At 43.3% G+C, this 19558-nt stretch overlaps 1 protein-coding gene across 13 annotated transcripts in view; it reads right to left on the bottom strand.

Moving 5' to 3' along the window:
• The window catches only part of MCF2L (MCF.2 cell line derived transforming sequence like), an 892749-nt gene that overhangs the window by 171638 nt on the left and 701553 nt on the right, over positions 1–19558 (bottom strand). For all 13 annotated transcript variants that reach the window (XM_069637167.1, XM_069637165.1, XM_069637161.1 and 10 more), the window contains 2 exons: positions 7509–7575; positions 4358–4473 (listed from right to left, as the gene is read on the bottom strand). In XM_069637167.1, the coding sequence (XP_069493268.1) occupies positions 4358–4473; positions 7509–7575 (183 nt within the window). The remainder of the gene's footprint in view (positions 1–4357; positions 4474–7508; positions 7576–19558) is intronic.

Genomic DNA, 19558 nt, shown 5'->3' with positions numbered 1-19558 from the left:
GTGTGCGCACTCACCACCTGGCAGGGCAGGCACATTTCTCTCAGACACTGAACTGTGGAACTATTTCTGCCAGATTCGGACTCAGGCTAATCGAGTCATATGTCATATGTTCTAATAAATGTTCTACCCAAGATGCTGTTTATATATTTTTCTATCGATAGTCCGTGGTTCTAGTGCTGTTTATGGGTGATCTTGGTTTATGCGCGCACTGTTGGCACAATGTAATATTTTGGGTTGCAGGTTTAAGAACCCTTATTGCGTTCCTTTGTTGCTCACATTTTCTCCATTAGCATCTTACCCCTCATGGCTGAACACTCCCATCAAAATATTCCCTTGTCTCAGTTGTTGGCCCAGAGAGTGATGGCGTTGCATAATGTCATGAAACGGTGCAAGATCAACACCAGACTAACACAAAAACCAGACCAAAAAAAGGTTAGGGCAATGTTTCTAAAAGGGGAGTGGGTTGAGTCACAATGTTGGGTCAATGTAAATCAGATGCAATGCCACCCTCCCAGATCGCCTCGTAGCTTTTCTCAAACTGGTGACCTTGGGAATGTAGGTGATGGCCTCCCATGGGCATGAATTCAGTAACCAAGTGTCAGGGTGTTTTCTTCTTACAAGAAAGCCACACGTCTCAGAGTTGCATAACCCTGTGTCCCCTCCTGAAAGATATCGCAACTCTCACTAATGAAAAATGAACTGAACAACAGGATATCTTCACGTTGATGTTTAAACAATAAGGTCTTTGTTCGACAAAGTCTCGATTTCATAATCCTCAACTAAGGATCCCTTCCTGCAATATATTCAGTCACTCTCACTCCCATTCCTGGGGGTTTGAATGTCCCTGCACTTCTTTCTTGGCTCTCTCGTCCATGTGTTTAGCTCCTCTTCTTCTCGTCCTCAACTCCTGGCAGACCTCTTTGTCCAGGTTTTGGGCCCCTACATATGTCTGCATGCTAGTCCTTGGCGACGGCAGACGTTAGGGCAGGGAGAGGTGAAAACAGACCCTAGAGCTTCCACCAAGAGACTGGGGTCTGCAGGTTCGGACAGCATGCACTCCCCATTGCCCTGGCTTTAGTAACCACTACCGTGTGCTCATTGGGTCAGAAAACTTTCATATGACATACCTAAGGCAACATTTCCTTAACCTCCCTCCAGGCTTATTCTTTTCCTCCTTGATGCATCTTCACATGCTCATACATCCACTTTTGTACGCATAACCCTCAATGTTCTGGTGGGTCAGCTTCTTTACTGCCTTTCACTGTTTGCTGACAGTCGCCCCCCCCCTCTCTCAATATCTTCACCAACCTCCTCATGAATACCCCATGTTTACCCTCCTTTGGCATCTCCTCCTAACTCCTCTAGATATTCCTGCTTATCCTCTCCTTAGTCTTCTTCACTGCCACATATTTTCTCCTGCTTTTCCTCCTCACCACATCCTTCTTATCTTCCTCCCCTTTGTACACCTCTCTCCAAACTCCTTCCTCCTGCTCCAATGCATTCTGCTTTCACCTCCAGCACTGTGCAAAGCCCCTTGCACTCTGCCTGCAAACACCCACAAAACCCCACCCCTTGGAACGTCTCCGATATTATTAACCACCGTGGAGCCTGATTATCCTCCCACAGGATCGACACCATGGTTTCTGCAGAGATAAATCACCTGTGCATAATTAGGCAGCACCTTGAGTGAGAAGGGTGATAGAGTCAATTTTAGACTCAGCTGCCATCTTGGATTCTTAGTTTCCTGCTCTTCCCCTTTCAGTGCTTCCATTGATTCAACTGTTGGTAGCACAACAGAGACCGATTCTGCGGGAGGAGGAAGATGGGCTGGGGAGTCGCTGACTGTTTTTGGCAAAGTGACACTGCAAGGGCGTGTCACTGGTAAATCTCTCATACATGCATTGTTGAACCCGCATTGGCAGGTTTGCCCTTGATTTGGGGAGTAATGTCCTGCAAGGTGCTTTGGATGATCAGTGTCATGTAGCCACTTTCGAAAAGCCTTCACTCCGAAGTCACCTGCGTTCTAGTTATTCTGCCCAGCACTGTCTAGATGAGCTCCCAACGGGATAGAAGCATGTTATTTGATAAGGCGATAAACCCAATTATCCCCAAGACAAAAGGCTAGGAGGCCCTCCCATATCACCCCTGGGTCCTGCATCACATAATGGGTGTCGGCAGGTGGCCCCCATGTCCACCCAACCCTACCCCAATGGTAAGGCAGGGACTTCATCAGAATGACCAAATCTCTCCTGAAGGCACTTGAACTATCCCCTTACTGCTGGGAACTCAGGGCCACGGCCAACTCCTGGTGATATCTTTAATGTCCCATTGAAAGTCTATTGTACTTAAGTCCTCAGCAATCACTTAACAATACAAGAAGAGGGTCATGGCTTCCTTTTTCTGAGATCTAAAGTCCTGAATGAAGACCAAGGCATCCAATGCAGCGTATTAACTAAGAAGCATAATTTTTCCTTTCAATTTCCCATTTGATCTTGCATCAAAGCAACATTATTTATGAACGTACAGATATCTATTTTTCTGCAACGTCATTTCATACATACACATTTCTGGTGCTTGTATCTGTTTAGAATGACATGCAATGCATATTCCACCATCTAGTGGTAGGTCAGGGATTTTACAGTTGTTTTTCATCAGAAGTAAAAGTAGCATCAAGAGGGGCATTCCTGTCACACTATCCTTACTCTACGTGTGCTGGTTCCTATACTGATCCTCAATTGCAAAAGGGCAGGGGTGGTTCAATCGTTCACCGAAGGCCAATTAAACGTTTTGGTCAAGTTGGAAAAAGGGATCTTTATAGGTAAATGCTCTGAAATGTTTCATAAGCCTGGGACAGTACCAGCCACATGCGAGGCATTTCTGAAACAGTGGATTATCCTTCAGACAGTTTAAAATGAGTACTATTGAGTTGAGTAGAAATAAAGGCAGGATACATGCAATTACGTACTTGTGAAGGGAAGCCATGTGGCAAAAGGAAACGCATTTCAGCGGTTCTCGATACAAAAGGACCTCAAAAGGTGGCACGCATTTTCCCTGCTCTAGTGCCCTTTTAAGGCACAACCATAGCAATCAGTCAAACGTTTGATTTCTCGGTGGGGACACTTACCTGCTTCGGCAATCTGTGTACATTGCAGGTCACAATCCTAGTATGTGAGTTCATGGAGGAGAATGCCTGCTTCAGAGGGAGTGTGTGTGTGTGTCATACAACGCTGCAGGACACACGTTCCAATGCCTGTAGGCTAGCTCAGTGGGTGGTCAGCAGGGCAATCCCTTTTCCATAGCCACCCTGTCTGCTCAAGTCTGCAAGCCCAGGAAGGCAGGATGCCAAATGGATGTGGTCTCTACATATGAGGACTAAGCCAAAGGGTATAAAATGCCTCTGGAGTGTGGGAGGGGGTTATGGCAAGCTAATCTAGAACCTGGATATGTGGTGACATCATATTGCAAAGCCAAAGAATGGCGAGTCCTTCCCATCTTATCATTAGCAGCAGCTTTTAGGTCAAGCAGCAGACAATCATGGTAGGCGAGCATGTCCAATGATCAGGTGAGCATAGGAAGAACCAACCATATTGCGATTGGGAAGCTGGTCGGCAGACATCTTTAGCACGCAAGAAGCCAAGTCCTGTTTCACTGTCTAACCTGGTGCGTGGCTTCAAAAAACATTAGCAACTATTCCAAGGAATACTGTGCCGCAAGCCTACACACCCATGCTAGTGTCGATGCCACGAGCAGACCACACACTTTCAAACAATCTAGATAATTATGCCATTATTCATATCTCAGTTTTTACAACACCAGCTGGTGTACAGTTGTAGAAACAAAGGCATTGTGCCTGATGCAAGTTGTCTGGTGCAGAATTAACGTGCTGGTACTAAAGAATCCCGGCACGTTTCCATAACGACCAACTACAAGTTTGCCAGTGGGTTGGAGGACTTATTTCTAACTAAGAGCTGGAGGTAATTCCACCACCCTACTGGCATAAATCGCTGGTATTACAGGTGCCAGTAATACCAGCGCCTGCAATAACATCAAATCCCCCGTGGAGTCCTATGGGACTATATGAATGGAGATTAATACGGTCACCCCGAATCTGGCGGTAATACCGCTGGATCGAGTGCCAGTAACGATTATGACCATCTGCTGGCAGATTTACCGCCAGGTTACTGGTAAGGTCGCAATTAGGGCCCATACTGTTCTCTCAAAAAATGCATCCCAATAAGTCTCACCATATTGTTCCTGCATTCCTTTGAAACATTTTCCAATGGCCCGGTATATGCTGAAAATCGCAATCAAAATAATCATTTATGAGAAACAGTTATTTATAAAACGGAGTACACACCTGTTGTGAAAATGATAGATTTCTTCCATGTTGCCGAATAAGACGTCCTTCTTGTTTTGGAGAGTGGGGGAAATGAGGTGCGTTATTAGGGGGTTCTCCATCTCAGCAGCATAGCCCTGCGGAAAAGTATCAAGAGTCACACTCGCTTCACAGCGCAAGCTCCTTCTGCACCCAGGTCTGCTGCCAGCACATACATGGAACCATAGAGTTCAGAAGGATGTATTAGCAAATGATTGGTTTCCCTTCTGTACAGTTTATTTTTACAGTTAATTCATTGTTTAAGCTGTACTCTAGAGAGCCCCTCCCTAAATCACCAATGGGAGCAATGGTTTTGCAATGTACGCTAATGGATCGCCCTATTGGAACATGCCGACCGGAGCATATTATGCATGGCCCTCATGAGACTGCAACCACATTAGGGAAAAGGAGCAGCTTATTCATTCCCCAGTCGAGAGCCGTTGAAATGGGCTTTACCACTCCAACAGGGTTGAATCGTGCACTCTTTCAGAACTATTGCATGCAGCATTTCAGAAAAACATGCAGTCTATTTATATTGCCAGTTTCACTCCTCCCTGTGTTTGAGGGATAAGAGGAACTGGCCATCAGCTAGGCAACAGAATGTTATGCAAGGTTTCCCTGGCTCACCTAGTTGTAGCGATAGCTTAGCCATCATGGGCAACTTTGAGGAGTAGCAGAATGGGCAACGATACAGAATAACACATATAACATTCAATAAGTAATGTCCATGCAAGGAAGTTCTTACAAAAAGAAGTTTCTCATGGAAAGGTAAGCAAAATGTTGTGCATGTTACCGGTAAATAAACCTTTCTCAAAGTATTTCATAACCCTACCAGTTGTGGTCAAAGGCAGTGTCTAATGTCAGCTGGATAGTTCGGGTACCAAAGTCAGTTATTTGTTGTACTCCCTAGGAGTGCCTTCTGTTCTAGTTCCCCATCTGCTTAAGCATGTGTTAGTCTCTCATAGAAATGAGTTTGAGATAGAGAGTCCAGCTTCTGAAAGGCTGAGTTGGATATGGAACTGATGCTGTGGTACTCCCCAAAGCCAAGTAATAGCCTAAAACAAGGCCCAATTCCATTGTAATGCAGTCACGGTCAGGTTAGTATGGTTGGCCCCAGCCATGGGGGCTCTGGCAACTTGGGATTTAGCAAAGTCAAAGGTCAACAGTAGTGTTGGTTCTGGTAGTGATGGCAAGGCTCGGAGAGCAAACGGGAGAATTGAAGACCTACTGAGGGTGGTTAAACTCTTAAGTACATGAATGGCTGAAACTTGGATAGGCTGCCAATAGAATTCTAGAACTCGGAAGGGGCAGTCTGCGTCCTGCATCTGCAGCAAAGGTAAGTCATGGACTCGGCACAGTCATGACGATACTTGTAGAGTTTTGATTTGCTGTTTGGCTTAGCTGCTGCTGTTTGTTACCAGTGCTTAGGTTGCCTGCTTCACATGCCTATTCATGTTGGGTCGACACAGCAATGAGCAGCAAGATTTAACTATAAACAGAGGATCCTTAAGGCTTCCAATCTGACTGTGCCAGCTGGGTTAGGGAAGGGGGGCACTGGTAATTCAGTTCTCACTGGCCGCTGAGAAGTCTGGTGTTTCCCTGGTAAGTGGGTCTGGGCAAGATGCAACATTAGAGCTTCTTGACAATCCTTTTCAGTTCAGCTTCTTCTCATTACATGGGCATTCTCACAGATGGTCCTTTCCAATGTTTGTGTTTCGACTTCAACAAGATGAGGATGCAGACTCTGCTTACAAAGGAGAATTTAGGAGTGGTGATCACAATCTGCTTCCACTCACAGGGGAGCATCCTTTCAAACTTTTTGAAAACCCAATCACTGGGGGTCACCACTTTCAAACTCTCCAGAGCGCTCTCTGACAGCAATCAAGACACCTTTCGGATATCCAGCCAGATCTGGTCTTGACTGGATATGAAGTGGCTTTCATCCTCACTATGTTTTCATCACTTTTTAAAAATACATTTCCATTCCTCTTTAACAGATGACAGGGGATTGGGTACTGTTGGGGGCTGGGCTTTTTCTGTGATGGCTGCAGTTCTCTGGAACTCTTCGCTTTTCTTTGCGGGCCATCTCTGACCATTTGTCCTTTGTGCTTCAGGAAAAAACAAAAGACGCTCCCAATTGTCTAGCTTTCTTGAGGGATTTTTTGCTCTCCTTCTCGTCTTGTGGTGGCATTTTCTGGTTGACTTTGGATTTTCAGCACCAAGATACACACGGGTCTTAGTTGCACCTAACAAATACACTTAATACCTGGTGCGGGTTATACCACTGACGTCCCATGTAGGAAAATATACAGTAGGGTTAGTAATTGCCCATTTGTGAATTGTAGTTAAGCATTGTTGAGATGGTGGGTATGTGCGATGTTCACTTGGCAGCCCCTTTGGAGATGATCAAGCAAATTGGATCTCAAAAGTTGAAAGGTTGTCCTTGAACACCACAATAGTTGCTGTGACTGAGCTGCCTGGGTTTGGGATGGAGCACAGTTGTGCACACAAAATAAAAATACACCCCCACACAACGTACACCGTAGATAATGTGGTCCTCGCAGTTCTTCACAGCTTCAGAGCCGCACTACAATCAGATTCCCAAATCTTTGCTATGTTGGTTATTTTTTCAACACCCACGTTAAGAGATTTAGAACCTATGCTAGCCCTCCATTGCGTTAACCCCTTAACTTCTGGGCTGTTATGCATGTCTGTGCACAGGGTGTTGCTAGGTCTGGAAAAGATCCGGGGCTACGCTAATGTCGCAAATCAGGGTAAAGCTAGCCTTTTGGTTGTAGCCCCTGAGCTTCTATCTGGGGCTACAACCAAAAGACCCGGGGTATAGCCCCCTTAGCTATCTCTTAGCAACGCCTCTGTCTATGCAAAAAGGAGTATGCTTGTGCTCATCACTTTACTGAATTTGATTCAGTCAATGGCTACCACTCAAGCACACCCCACACTCTAAAGAAAAAAAAAAAAAGAAAAACACCTCCTTTGCCAATTTTATTTAGTTTTCTTTAAAAGGAAGTCCTTTTGCAATTTACCACTGGGTTTTGTGAACATTTACAGTAACGTAGGATAATTGCTGCATCTCTCAAACAGTAAAACAATAATAAAGGAAATGGGTGGTTACCTCAAGCACACAAAGAAGTTCTTCTACATACACACGCTCAGTTTCAATGAGCTCCTTCATGACATGGCTGGAAAAACACAAGAAAGCAAGGCTTATCCGAAAGTAGGCAATACATAACAGCACATGCCGGAATGTTTCATGCAAGCATCTTCTATTTATTTTACTTCAGGAATAACTTCAAAACAGCAAGATAACCCCATTCTACTGCAAGGGTATAAGCATTGAGCATGAATAACCACACACTGAAGATAATTCATGCCTCAGATTATTACTGTATACATCAGAGCGTTTTGGGGGGTTCGGGGGGGGTTGCCCTCCCAAACCCACTCAAAACCCTTTATTTTTATATCCCCGTACACCCACACCCAATCTATATAATTTTTTAACCCCCCCAAAAAAAAATTCGATCTTTTTTTTTAGAAAGAAATCCGCAGCAAAAACCCCAGCGAAAAAACTGCAGGCGATGAAATTGCGTCGTACCTATCAGAGCTTAGATGGGCCATTGCACTTTATTAGCAGTATTGAAATGTTAACTTTTTTCACTTTATATAAAATGAAAGACTTTGCAAAGTTGACACAAATATGCAGTACATATTGTGTATTTCGATTAATAAACAGCAAAAAAACTTACATTTAGTCATACAGTGTTTAATTAAAACATTAAGTGCAGATTTTGCTCGAGAGGGAAAAGAGAACGGTCCAAGACATTATCACAACCGGCATCAGTCCCAGAGATGGGTCGAACCAGTGCTAGGCCAACCTAAAGCTAATATGACAAAGAAAAATAAATAAAATAGCCCCAGCACTCAATAGAAATTCAAGCCACTCTTGGTTTACATCAAGTGAACAGAGGATATCACAGGGGCAACATGCTGGTGTAGGAAGCAAGACAACGCAGAGCAACAGCGGTTCGAATCCCAGATCCTCGCTTAGAAAACAAACTCACTACGGTATTAGGCATGTTCTAAAAAAAACAAAAATAAATAAATCCAATGTCTAGGAGACCAATAAAATGTTCAGGTACGTACTTTGAAAAATAGGGAAGCTCTTACTCTGCGATGCAACAGCATTAATGATGGCGCCAACCCCAATGTTACCACAGGTTTGTATTCATTTTGTGATGAGGAAATAGAAAAGGCTTGTTTTGGGTCTTATCTATTTTACCCTGTAGATTATCAGAAACATGCAATTTGTTACGCAAGGCACAAGCCACGCCTAAAATATGCAGCTTAGAAGCCAGATACATGGGCTAGTTAAATGCTGCTACTCTGAAATGTACAGAAACCAGTTTAACTAGTTGTCTTGCATCAAAAGCAGTGCAAGTGGAGGTAAGCCAGGGCAGGAGGGACAGAATAGTATTTTTGAGCTACCACTATCAGATAGGTGGCAGCGTTGGAAGTGGTGAAACACAAAGGGTATTCTGTATTTGATGACCTCTAAAAGGTCAAACTTGCATTCCTACCGTGTATTCATAATACATGTTAGCACTTAATCACGGTCTGTGGAGAAGAATTTATGTTGTACCTATTACATGTGTATACTCAGTACATCATATACTTTTAAACAACACTCACTGGGGGGCCGTCACTCTGCAGAGAGATATGGGACCCCCAGTCTAGAGGAGAAAACAAAAGGAACTAATACCGCTTCTTACAAAGACAAAACTCATTTATTAAAAATCAGACTTAGTGTTTTAGTAACAACAATAATTAATAAGACCAAATTGGAACAAATGGGGCATTTTACATTAGATAATGCCCGGTATTAGATTTTTTTAGGGCTTTCTATGCAGCACGTTGTATATTATTAAAATTTATTTAAACAACGTAATACTAGCACCTATAAAGATCTTACACCTCTTGCTGATATCACACACCTAAGGATCCTACCCAATAAGGTCCTTACATACATATAGACACAGTAAAACAGACCTATACCTAAGGTCACTTTCAATTCTTATTGATTATGTCAGGTTGTTTTATGACATAAATCATAGAAAAGCATGAGTCCAGCTCATACTATAATAAGGTCCGTTGGAAGTGGACCTTATAGGATGTAAGTCACACCAGAAGCCCCGGGAACAAGTGCACTGTCGCTATCCAGGCGTAAAAATAAAATAAAAAAATAAATAAACATCTTTGTGACAAAGTGCCCATTACCACATAAGATACAACTATGAGTTACATGAAGATGGATGTTTCACAAACATATCACCAACACTATAACAGCTCTATGTGGTAGATGCACCGAACAGCAATTGAAAAAATTCAAGATGGCAGCCTGGGTTTAGATCACCTGTCTTCCTTCAGTCATTGATAAGAGCAGGCAGCAAGATAAATTGGGAGCCAATGAAATTGAGCAAAAGGGGAGGGAAGCTCCCTACCAATCACAGCTCAGGAGGAGGCATATACAAAGAAAAGGATTGGAGTGGCAGTCATCTTCTGGAGCAGTAAGAGGAAGCATCGAGTTGCAGTACCGAGAAGCTGATAGAGACAGTCACCGACCCCCAGTGCCAGGCTACTACGTGAAGAGGCTAATGTTGAGAGAATCGGCTGAAGTTTTAAAAAGTTCCTGAAATGGGCACTGAGAATTCTGAAAGACATCTATAAACGTGAGAGGGGCATTGCCAAGTTTTATAAAGCACCAAGAGTCAGAGGGGGCACTGCCAAGTCTGAAAGATGTCTAGAGCTACAAATAGACTTTTGGAAGATTAAGGCAGCATAGAGCAGGAGCAAAGTGCTGAGAAATCTGCAAATATGTGAACCAGAGAAGAACAGAGAATTGTGAAGGACCTGGAGAGAAAAACTGGGCACTGGCGATATTGAAGGAGCCAATAGGTGGAGGAGCAGACTCCCAGACAGAGTAATCATGGCAGAGCATGAAGAAACATACCTATAGACTAGAAATAGAACATGTTGAGGCAAAGTAACAAAGCCCCGGCGCTTGTAATACTACTCAGCCACAGATGTCACTCCACATTTAAAAGAAACAATCTATTATGAGCTCATTTTGTCTCTCTCCCGCATAATGAGGGTCATAAAAGCGTGTGGTATCCAGAAGAAACCCCAATATGCTGGCAGGTCCGGAAGGGATGAGTAAGAGTGCTGGACACGGATATGAAGCATCAACATGATCACTCAGCTGGATGAAAATAACTAAAGAAATCAACCTTTTTTGTGTTCAGTGTAAAACTGGGGCCTCTTCAGCCCTGACCCATTAGTTTTATTAGGGTATTTAATGAGCATGGACCTCGCTTTCGAAAGCAACAAATTGCTTTTCAATCATAACGGAGAGACAACGGTGAAGGAAACAGAGAAACAATGGAGTGGGGAGCTCACAAAGGAGGGGGAGGGCGGCCAGTTTGGTAGCAAGGGATCGACAAGCAACAAAGGGACAAAATAGTGGGGATCAGATCACCCAGTCACAAGTAGGGTGGGGGTGTGGAGCTAGGTGTTAGGGAGGAGCCATTTACTTAAGAGGGGGGCATTGAGCTCCTTCACAAACTGTAGAAGCGAGGCGAGTCTGATGTTTATGGGGATGTGGTTCCAGAGTCTTTGGGTGTAGACGGAGAAGGTCTCTCTTCTGGTTATTTAATTCTTGCACTGGCCGAGTTCAAGTCTGCACACGTACTTACTTCTACGTGTATCATAGGCCTCTGAAGATGCTGCATTTCTCAGTGAGGTATCATGGGAACTTCAGGGTGACTTGAATCAGGTACGTGTTTAAACTGACTAATGCTGGTCGATTAGGGCGTCCCTACAAAGTGTTATTTTTTGACACATACCCTGAACTCTTCAATTATAGTGCCGAGTGGACTGAAGGACGTACGCATGCTAGACAAGTGTTATTGAAATTCTGAAGTTGATGATAGAGAACGCAACTATTGTCTTTACGCACAAGGCTGACATTTACATAAGGTATGCATGTTTGGTCCATCACTGCTAGTGGAACAGTCTCGCCCTATGCTTGATTCAACATCTCTGTTTTTCACAAATTCTTTTTCTGTTTATTTCTTCTTACAGCTCAGCCGAGCACGCACACTGGGACCTAAGGGATATTATGCACGCTGCCATACTTTTATGCATTTTGTAATGCTAATTTGGATCACTACGTGAGATAAAAGCTTATTCTAGAGACCAGCCGCATCATTAGTGCTTGTTGCACTTTACCTAAAACTTTAATGAAGATAGTTAATCTTATTCAGGCATCTCACCCACAATCTGAATTTAAATAATTTATCCTATTCATACGCCTATATTTTCTCTAGGCAGGCCTTCTCCTGCACCTTGTGAACTCTCTGGTGCTGAACAGCATGAAGAAATGTTACTGCAGCCATTCCTGGCCCGCCCACATTCCTCTTTCGAATCCTATTTCTCCTACCTCACTATAGTAGGTATGTTGATACCATTTTACTCTTCAGCCATTCTTGTTCAAGTTAGAATCATCCAAATGAGTTCATCCCTCTTTCGAATTGTCTTCTCGTGATCTTTTTGACTATACAGTGCCTTAATTGAATTTTTTTTCTCAAGTGAATTGTGCCAATTACAACAGTGGCGGGAATCAGTTAGATGTTATTACATAATCATAAAATAGAAACTTAGATACTTGCTAGTCACACCAGTAAGCATCATATTTATGAGTCTATCCCTCCCTTCAATTATCTCATGATCTTTTTAATATTCAGTGCCTCTATTGGATGTTCACCTAAGTGGCTTGAACCTATTGCTATAATGGCGGGAATCAGTTAGATGGTATTAACCAACCATAAAAAGAAAAAATTTTGTTACTTGCTAGTTACATCATGGAATGAAGATTTGCAAAGAATAAACTTCTAGATTAATGGACTAATGTTGAAAATAATGCATGAATTGTAAAGCTTATAAATTATGTAATTTGACGATCAACAGGTTGCATCTATTGCATATTCTGTTATAACTGGATTGTAATACTGTAAATTATCTTTCCTCAAATAGTCCGTTTTGGCCATTGAAGGAGGTGAATTCTCCTCGAAATGCATCGCCTTTGACAACTGACTTTCTTCTTGCTTTTATAAACACTAATGCTGGATTGTTGATGTATATGTAAATTCAGTTTTTCTACGATTTGAAATACAATCCTTTTCTTCTCATAAAACTTGTCTGTTTAAATGATTTCATAAACAGAATATATAACTAATTGATCGAATATATCAAAAATTACTAAAATAATTGCATTCTATCCAACAATTGACAGTGTGCAGGGGACGGGAGCATTCCTAGGCTAAATCTTCACCATTTTTCTCGTCGACAGTCTTGTAGATGATTGTCAGGAATCCAGAGGGTCCTTCCTGCCCTCGTTCACATCCGTTTATGGTAAACGCTCCCTTTGTTCCTAAATCAAACACACAATCAAGTCTACGGTATTATTCTACCCGTTTCAGACACATCTCACCTCGTAATGCTTTTCGCTGCTTTCACGTTACAGCAAACAGAAAACGTATGCCTGTCTATTCGCAGTGGAGGTTGCCATGGCAATTAGGTCAAACAATAAAAATCATGACACCGTACGCTTGTCAGTGCATTTCCATAGTTATCTGACTCCTAGCCTGCTTACTGGATTTCGTTTGGTCTTTCCTTGCCTGCTGTTGAGTCGCTGTGAACTTCCTCCTTACTCCTTGATCTTTGCTGTCCCTAAATCCCCTTTTTGCTTCCACAACTGCTTGCCCTTATTTCCCTTTAACTGCTCTCCTGTTGCCGACTTGGACCGTTCTACGGACTCCTTTGTTCACCCCTGGTTGTCTATAGAACACTGGTTTTGGAACCCGGAACTCTATTCGGACTCCGATTGCTTTTTCCCTGGATTGATATATGCCCGCCACGTTGCCGACTAGGATTACTGAACTGTCTGACCTGGACCCTTACCTTATTCCAAGCTGCAAGAACACGCCTTTCATGAAGAAAGCTTACGTGGTAGCCCGGAAGCCATTCTCCTACTTCTAGCCCGGGATGGACTAGAGACTTCCTATGTGCTCTGTGGGCTACAATTAGGAGCGTCCTCGTTTCGTCGGGTATTACCGAAGGACTTCCTGCCTTTAGGCGTACGCGTTCCGGCGGGAATAGTCCTGACACCTTTCAAGTGCTTCGGAGGCTTCCCGCACATCATATCTACTCTACTGCTACTTCATAGGAAACCCATCCTATCTACACACAGTAAGGTTTGTCTGATAATGCTCTTGTCTCCTTTCTTTTGGAATCTATCTTGAAATTATACTTAATCTATCATTAGATACTCCTGAACTCATCTACCACAGTTGCCTCTTTCTCTCTCGCTGGTATTACATCAATGCTGTTAGTGGAATCGGTTTAGGTGGGCGTTTTTTGAGTTTCTACACTATCTAGTATCAGTGAAGATAAAATTGTGGTTAATCCATTTTTTTCCCGGTTTAGGCGGTCTGCTGCATCGCGTTTTGGGTCAATTGTTCCACAGAATAGATCCCTTGGTATCGGTTTCAGTTCCATACCCAGGGTAAAATTGTAGAGTAGAATTCTTCATCTACACTACGTGGGCAACGTTCAAGGCTACAACTGACAATGATGCAGCAGGATTTGAAGATGATACAACCTTGCATCGGGAGCCAGTGAACCATGAGGGTGAGGGTGATGTGATGTAGTCAAATTTGCAAAGGTCTGATGAGACGTGCTTCAGCATGCAGGACACACCTCAGGGGTGCAAGGGTAAACAATGGAAGGCCTTCCAAAATCGCACTGCTGCCATCCAGGTGGGAAAGGATCAAGGGTTGGACAGTAGATCGGACGTGGTTTTCTGGGATGAAGGGCTTGATTTTTCATATACGAAAAAGTTGATACCAAGCCGCTTGTCTCTTTCTTGCTATGTGCTGTTTGAAGGAGAGGTATCGGTCAAATGTCGAACCCAAGGGACGTGGCGCAGGTGGCGATCTAGGATGTTAAACCCTCAAGTTCCATAACAGAGAACCAGGTCTGGATGTCAGGGTGTTCAGTGTTGATGAGCAGCAGTATGAATTCTGTCTTGGAGGAGTTCAGTTTCAGGTAAGCATCTGACATCCACGACTGGATCAATATGAGAGTCCTCGAGTCTGGGGATATCTTCGATGGAGGATATCTTGATGTAGAGCTGCGCGTTATCTGAGTATTGGTGGATGCTGTGCCAAGTGAGGAGGGTTCCTACTGGTTCCATGTAAAGATTGAAGATCACAGGGGAGAGGATGGTTCCTTGCGGGATGCCACTGGTGATGGGTAGAGTTGGTGTTCTGGAGGAATCCATTTGTACAAACTGGTGGCGACTAGCAAGGTATGATTACCTCACATCCTCCTCAGGCCACTCAAAGATTTAATTGGGTATCATCCACATATTGATGGAAATCTCGTGTTTGGCCACTCTACCTCTGAAAGATTCCGCATCACGATTGAAAAGAGTTGTCATGGGTTTTGACCCATGTTGAATCAATAGACTGGGTAGATGTGGGGATGAGCTGTCGCCGCCCACATTCACGCTAGAATAGGAGAACTGCGCAGTTGGCACGAGACCACTCCAAAGATACAACCTTCTTGTGGGGAATTCATTTTCTTAATCCCAGAAATGGTTGCATTACCAGTACTCACCACCATCAGAAAGCCGGCGTTTTAAAACCACCAGACTTTTGTGTAAAACTGAACAAATGAAACAAAACCAGACCAAGGAAAGACTTGCTAAGAGGTGGATACAATGTAAAACTATATCGTGAAATGACTTGAAGGAAGTAATTATTTAATGTATATGTAAACATTATCAGTTTGATTTGAATGTAGAAAACTGGGAACAAAAAGTGACATTTAGCTGAAACCTGGCTTAATGAAACTGAATTCTGCCTGACAACTACCCCCGACAGGAGTTGATACTGGATCAACAGCTGTGTTCCCAGGCCTGGCTGCCAGGCCTGGCAGCATCCTGAGGTCATATGGCCCTGTTGATTAGATTAGGGGTGGAGCAGCTGGGGACTACAGGGAGTTGAACAAAGGCCTGTCCTGGACTCAGGCAAATGTTATATTGGGGGGCCGTAAAGTGGCTTCCTCTTAGGGGAAACTGGGAGGGGCAGTGCCTCTGCTAGCAGCTGAGCTTGGGGGAAGTGGATAAACCTGTTATTTCACCCTGTGATGTGGGAAGCCACACCCCTTTTTGACCAGGGCATAATTTTAAAAAGATAGATAACTCAAAGTGCGGACTTGTCAGAATTATATAAGTAATATCATTATTTTTGTGATTTTTCTGTGAACATTTTGAGATGCGTTAGGACCCTGTGGTGTATTCTGGGGGGTTGCTAGCGGAAAATAGGGTCTCACTCCAAATGTCTGCATGTTAAAAATCTGACACTTCATCAATTAATGTCCATACTCCTTGCGCACATGTGTATAAATTTGGGTAAATGTCCGATATTACAAAACCAGTTAAAAAGCGCAAAATGTTGACATTTTTGAATGCAAGCCCCCAGGAAGATCAGAGGCGGACAAGCATGGACCATAAGGAATATATAATGTGCACATGTAATTTCAACAAATTGTATATCTGGGAAGGATGTATTTGAATCAAATATAGATTTGTGGGCAAACTGACATGGGGAGGTTAATCTGACCATAAAACCTCCAGCATCACTCTGACTCACATTTCCTTCCCCCAATCATGGGAGAGGGGAGAATTGGGCCAATGACAAGTAGAGAGGGGCAGGCTTAGCTAGGCCCAGGCACACACCCATTTTCAAAACACATAAAAAGAGACTGCTGGGACAGGTAGAGACATTCAAATCCAGTTGCTGCGGACCAGTTCCAGACTGACTCCAGCTACATACTCCAGAACCTAGAACTTATACTTTAGAACAAAATCAGAGGCCTAAAACCACAAGCTGAGTTCTCTGCAGCAGGCCTCAAATCATTGCAAGCTACTCACAGCCGGGCGAGCTGCTTGAATCCCTTGCCAAGAACTTTTGCCAGGACCAGTGCAGAGATCCAGGAGCCGTGCAGAGACCGCTGTATCCGGACAGACCAGACCAGAGATCCAGAGTGACCCAGACCGCTGTGAGCATAACCAGAGATTTGCGATTTGGTTAAAAATCCAGCCACGTGTAACCATCAGCAGTCATTTCTTTCCTTGCTAAAAATTTGTTTGCCTCTTAATCACCATCTCTGAATCATTGCTAAAGTGAGCCTGAACTCATCCCAAGTATCTCTCACTCACCCTGAACTTCCTAAAGGGAATTAAAAGCATTTTCAGCATATTTCTCACTTCATTGCCACCACATTCAAAGCACTTGGACCTGTGTTTTAAAGCTCAGACCGGTTTTCTCTAAGCTTGCTGGGGGGGGAACTGAATTTCGTATTGTATTTGATTGCATTCCTGAGAACTGTGTGCTCCTCTTTCCATCCACTTTCATGTCTTACATTGCATAGGGGGGGGGGTGAATTGCCAGAGAAAAAGTGATTATATTATCTTTTGCTAAAATCATCTCAAGTATTTCTGTACTGCATTTTATTCCTCATTGCTTTTCCCTTGAAATCATAAAAGTATTTTTGCTACTTGATCCATCCTATACTAACTCCTCATTGATTATAAAGAAGTGTGCTAGTGTCAGATTACCCATTGTTGATTAACATATTTATAAGGGCGATATCGATTATTAATTTATTATAAAAGCGTGGTATCTATATTTTGTCTTATTTCTCGAATAAACCTTTTAAACTTGCAAAACAGAACTACTTCTTGGCTCAGTGGGGTCAGGGAGATTCTAAGAGAGGGGTGTTATATAGGGGTAGTCATCCAGAACTCATGAACTGGACATAAAGATATATCAATAAGGGTTTCCATTCAGTATCCCAGGCTAGGCATTGACTTAGCTGTAGTGTTGAATTGAATTTTCTTATAGAGTGGATGAGGGGGAATTACCCCCTGAGGCACTCTCCAAGTAGTAGGATAGTGGGCTGGCTGGGACACCAGGAAGGACCCACCTGCACAAATTGTGATCAGACATCCAGGAATTATCAAACCACTTCAGCACCACACAACCTATGCCCAATCATGTTGCTAAAACTGTCAAATGTGCCTCATGATCCACGATAAGAGAGAGACCCAGCACCATGAGCAAAGTGACCTCATCGTAGTAATTGGGTGTTTTTCACTAATTACATGGATGTGGCAATCAGTGTGGTGACATTTGCAAAAACCTGATGGATAAACAGCTTGAGGAGTCCACACAATTGACACTGGCCTGCAACAGAACAGTCGCTGCATTTTCAAGTATTTTACTGAGAAAAGTTGGATGGTTGTTCTAGGAAAAGTATGCAGAATGCAAACTCCAAAGCCAGTTTTTTTAACCAGTGAGATCAGGCCTGACTTAAGGTGCCTGGGAAAAACAAACATGAAAAAGTGATGCATTGGGAATGGATAAGAGGGGCTACAAGTTAAGACCAGTGCTAGGTGAGCATGTCCGGTTGTCACCGAATCACCTGAACATTTGGGTTTGTTTGTTCAACAAAACTTGCCACACTTTTCCAGAGATTCATCAGGGAAAGTTTGAGGTCGCAGAGGAGTTAATATTAGGGCTCCCCAACGGAGGTCACTAAGAAGCCACCCCTAAAGGGCCTTGTAACGATGCTCACTGACCTACTGCAGCGCAATGATAATGTTATGCTTTATTCTGTTTCCTCTGCTTTTCCTTTTTCTTGGGGTGTTGCGGTGGGTAAGGAAGCCATAGTGAACAGAGGGGGAATAGAGACGTGTCCAATGGTGAGGGTGCGGGTGGGGGCGGGGATGGGGAGTATGTTCACACCCCAAAAATGACCAAGAGGTATAGTGACTAAACTATGGTCTCTGTGAATCCCAAATATGTGTGCAATACTTTCGGGGAAGTTCATCCAGCCTTACTTAAGAAAGGTGTTTACTAAACTTTGCTGGGATGAAATCATATGAGTAAGATGCAACACAAAATGTGTCTTAGGCTCCTTGACCAACACCTTAAAACATCTCACACAGAGATAGCAGAAGGAGAAATGGTATGGTCCAGAAAATGTGTTGCATGAATCCCAACCTAATTTAATTCAATCTTTGGGATAAAGACTTCACTAAACCATAAGACCTATACAATGTTAATGGAAGAGGACATTCATTATTTGGCTGGTGCACTTTTTCACCACCTAAACCAGTGAATGTGATCGCTTCACTGCCATGCTCATCTAATTGAAACAAGAAAATATTGATCTTGGACCACAGCCATTTTGTTTTCTTCCTTACCACCTCCACTGACTGCCTGCCCCAGCCAATTTGGAGACAAGACCCTTTTACTAACCCGTCCTGAACAATGCCATTCCCCCTGCTCTAGCACTGCTCAAGAAAAGGTTTATTGTGACTACATTCCATAAAGCGGATACCTCCAACATTATCATTATCATTGCATTATGCATCCCCCTTCTACATGCTTTCATATACATTGAGATTAGGTTCATAAAACATCACTCTGGAACACAGCACAACATTTAAGACGCTGTGGTTGCCTTTAATTCAAACTGACAGTTAAATGTGGAACTGCACTTTGGTTGCGACAGATTCTTTTTAAAGCCCTCACACCACGCGCGCAGGGCTTAAAAATAGCATAACTCGCTGACTATGCAAGGAAAGACATTGCAGCTTTACTTACAGTTGGGTATGGCTGGAAGACAAACCCCTCCCTGCATTGAGTACGACATCTTCACCCGAACCCACTCTTTCAGAAAGGTTGGTAGAAGTGTACTTTCATGGAATAAACATCCAACATATCCTTGACCAACGCAGAGAGTGCCAACATTGTCTTACAAAGTTGAGGGCAACACCCGCTACAAAGAAATTGAAAACAAAGAAAGCAGGCCTGCGGTCTCCTCTTAGGATAAAGATGGACTAGGTAGGGAGGTCCTTCTCCGCTAGATGGTGGATGACTGATAATCAAACAGACATCATTCTGCACCTCTACAGCATTATTCCGTCGTTCAGGGCACGATAGGATTTCACTTTATTTAATTTCTTACCTAAAGTAG

Source organism: Ambystoma mexicanum, chromosome 7p (assembly GCF_040938575.1).
Source record: "Ambystoma mexicanum isolate Mex_15411 chromosome 7p, UKY_AmexF1_1, whole genome shotgun sequence".
Classification (NCBI taxonomy): Eukaryota; Metazoa; Chordata; class Amphibia; order Caudata; family Ambystomatidae; genus Ambystoma; species Ambystoma mexicanum.
The sequence above is the reverse complement of the archived record's forward strand: the minus strand, read 5'-3'. Positions and strand labels throughout refer to the sequence as shown.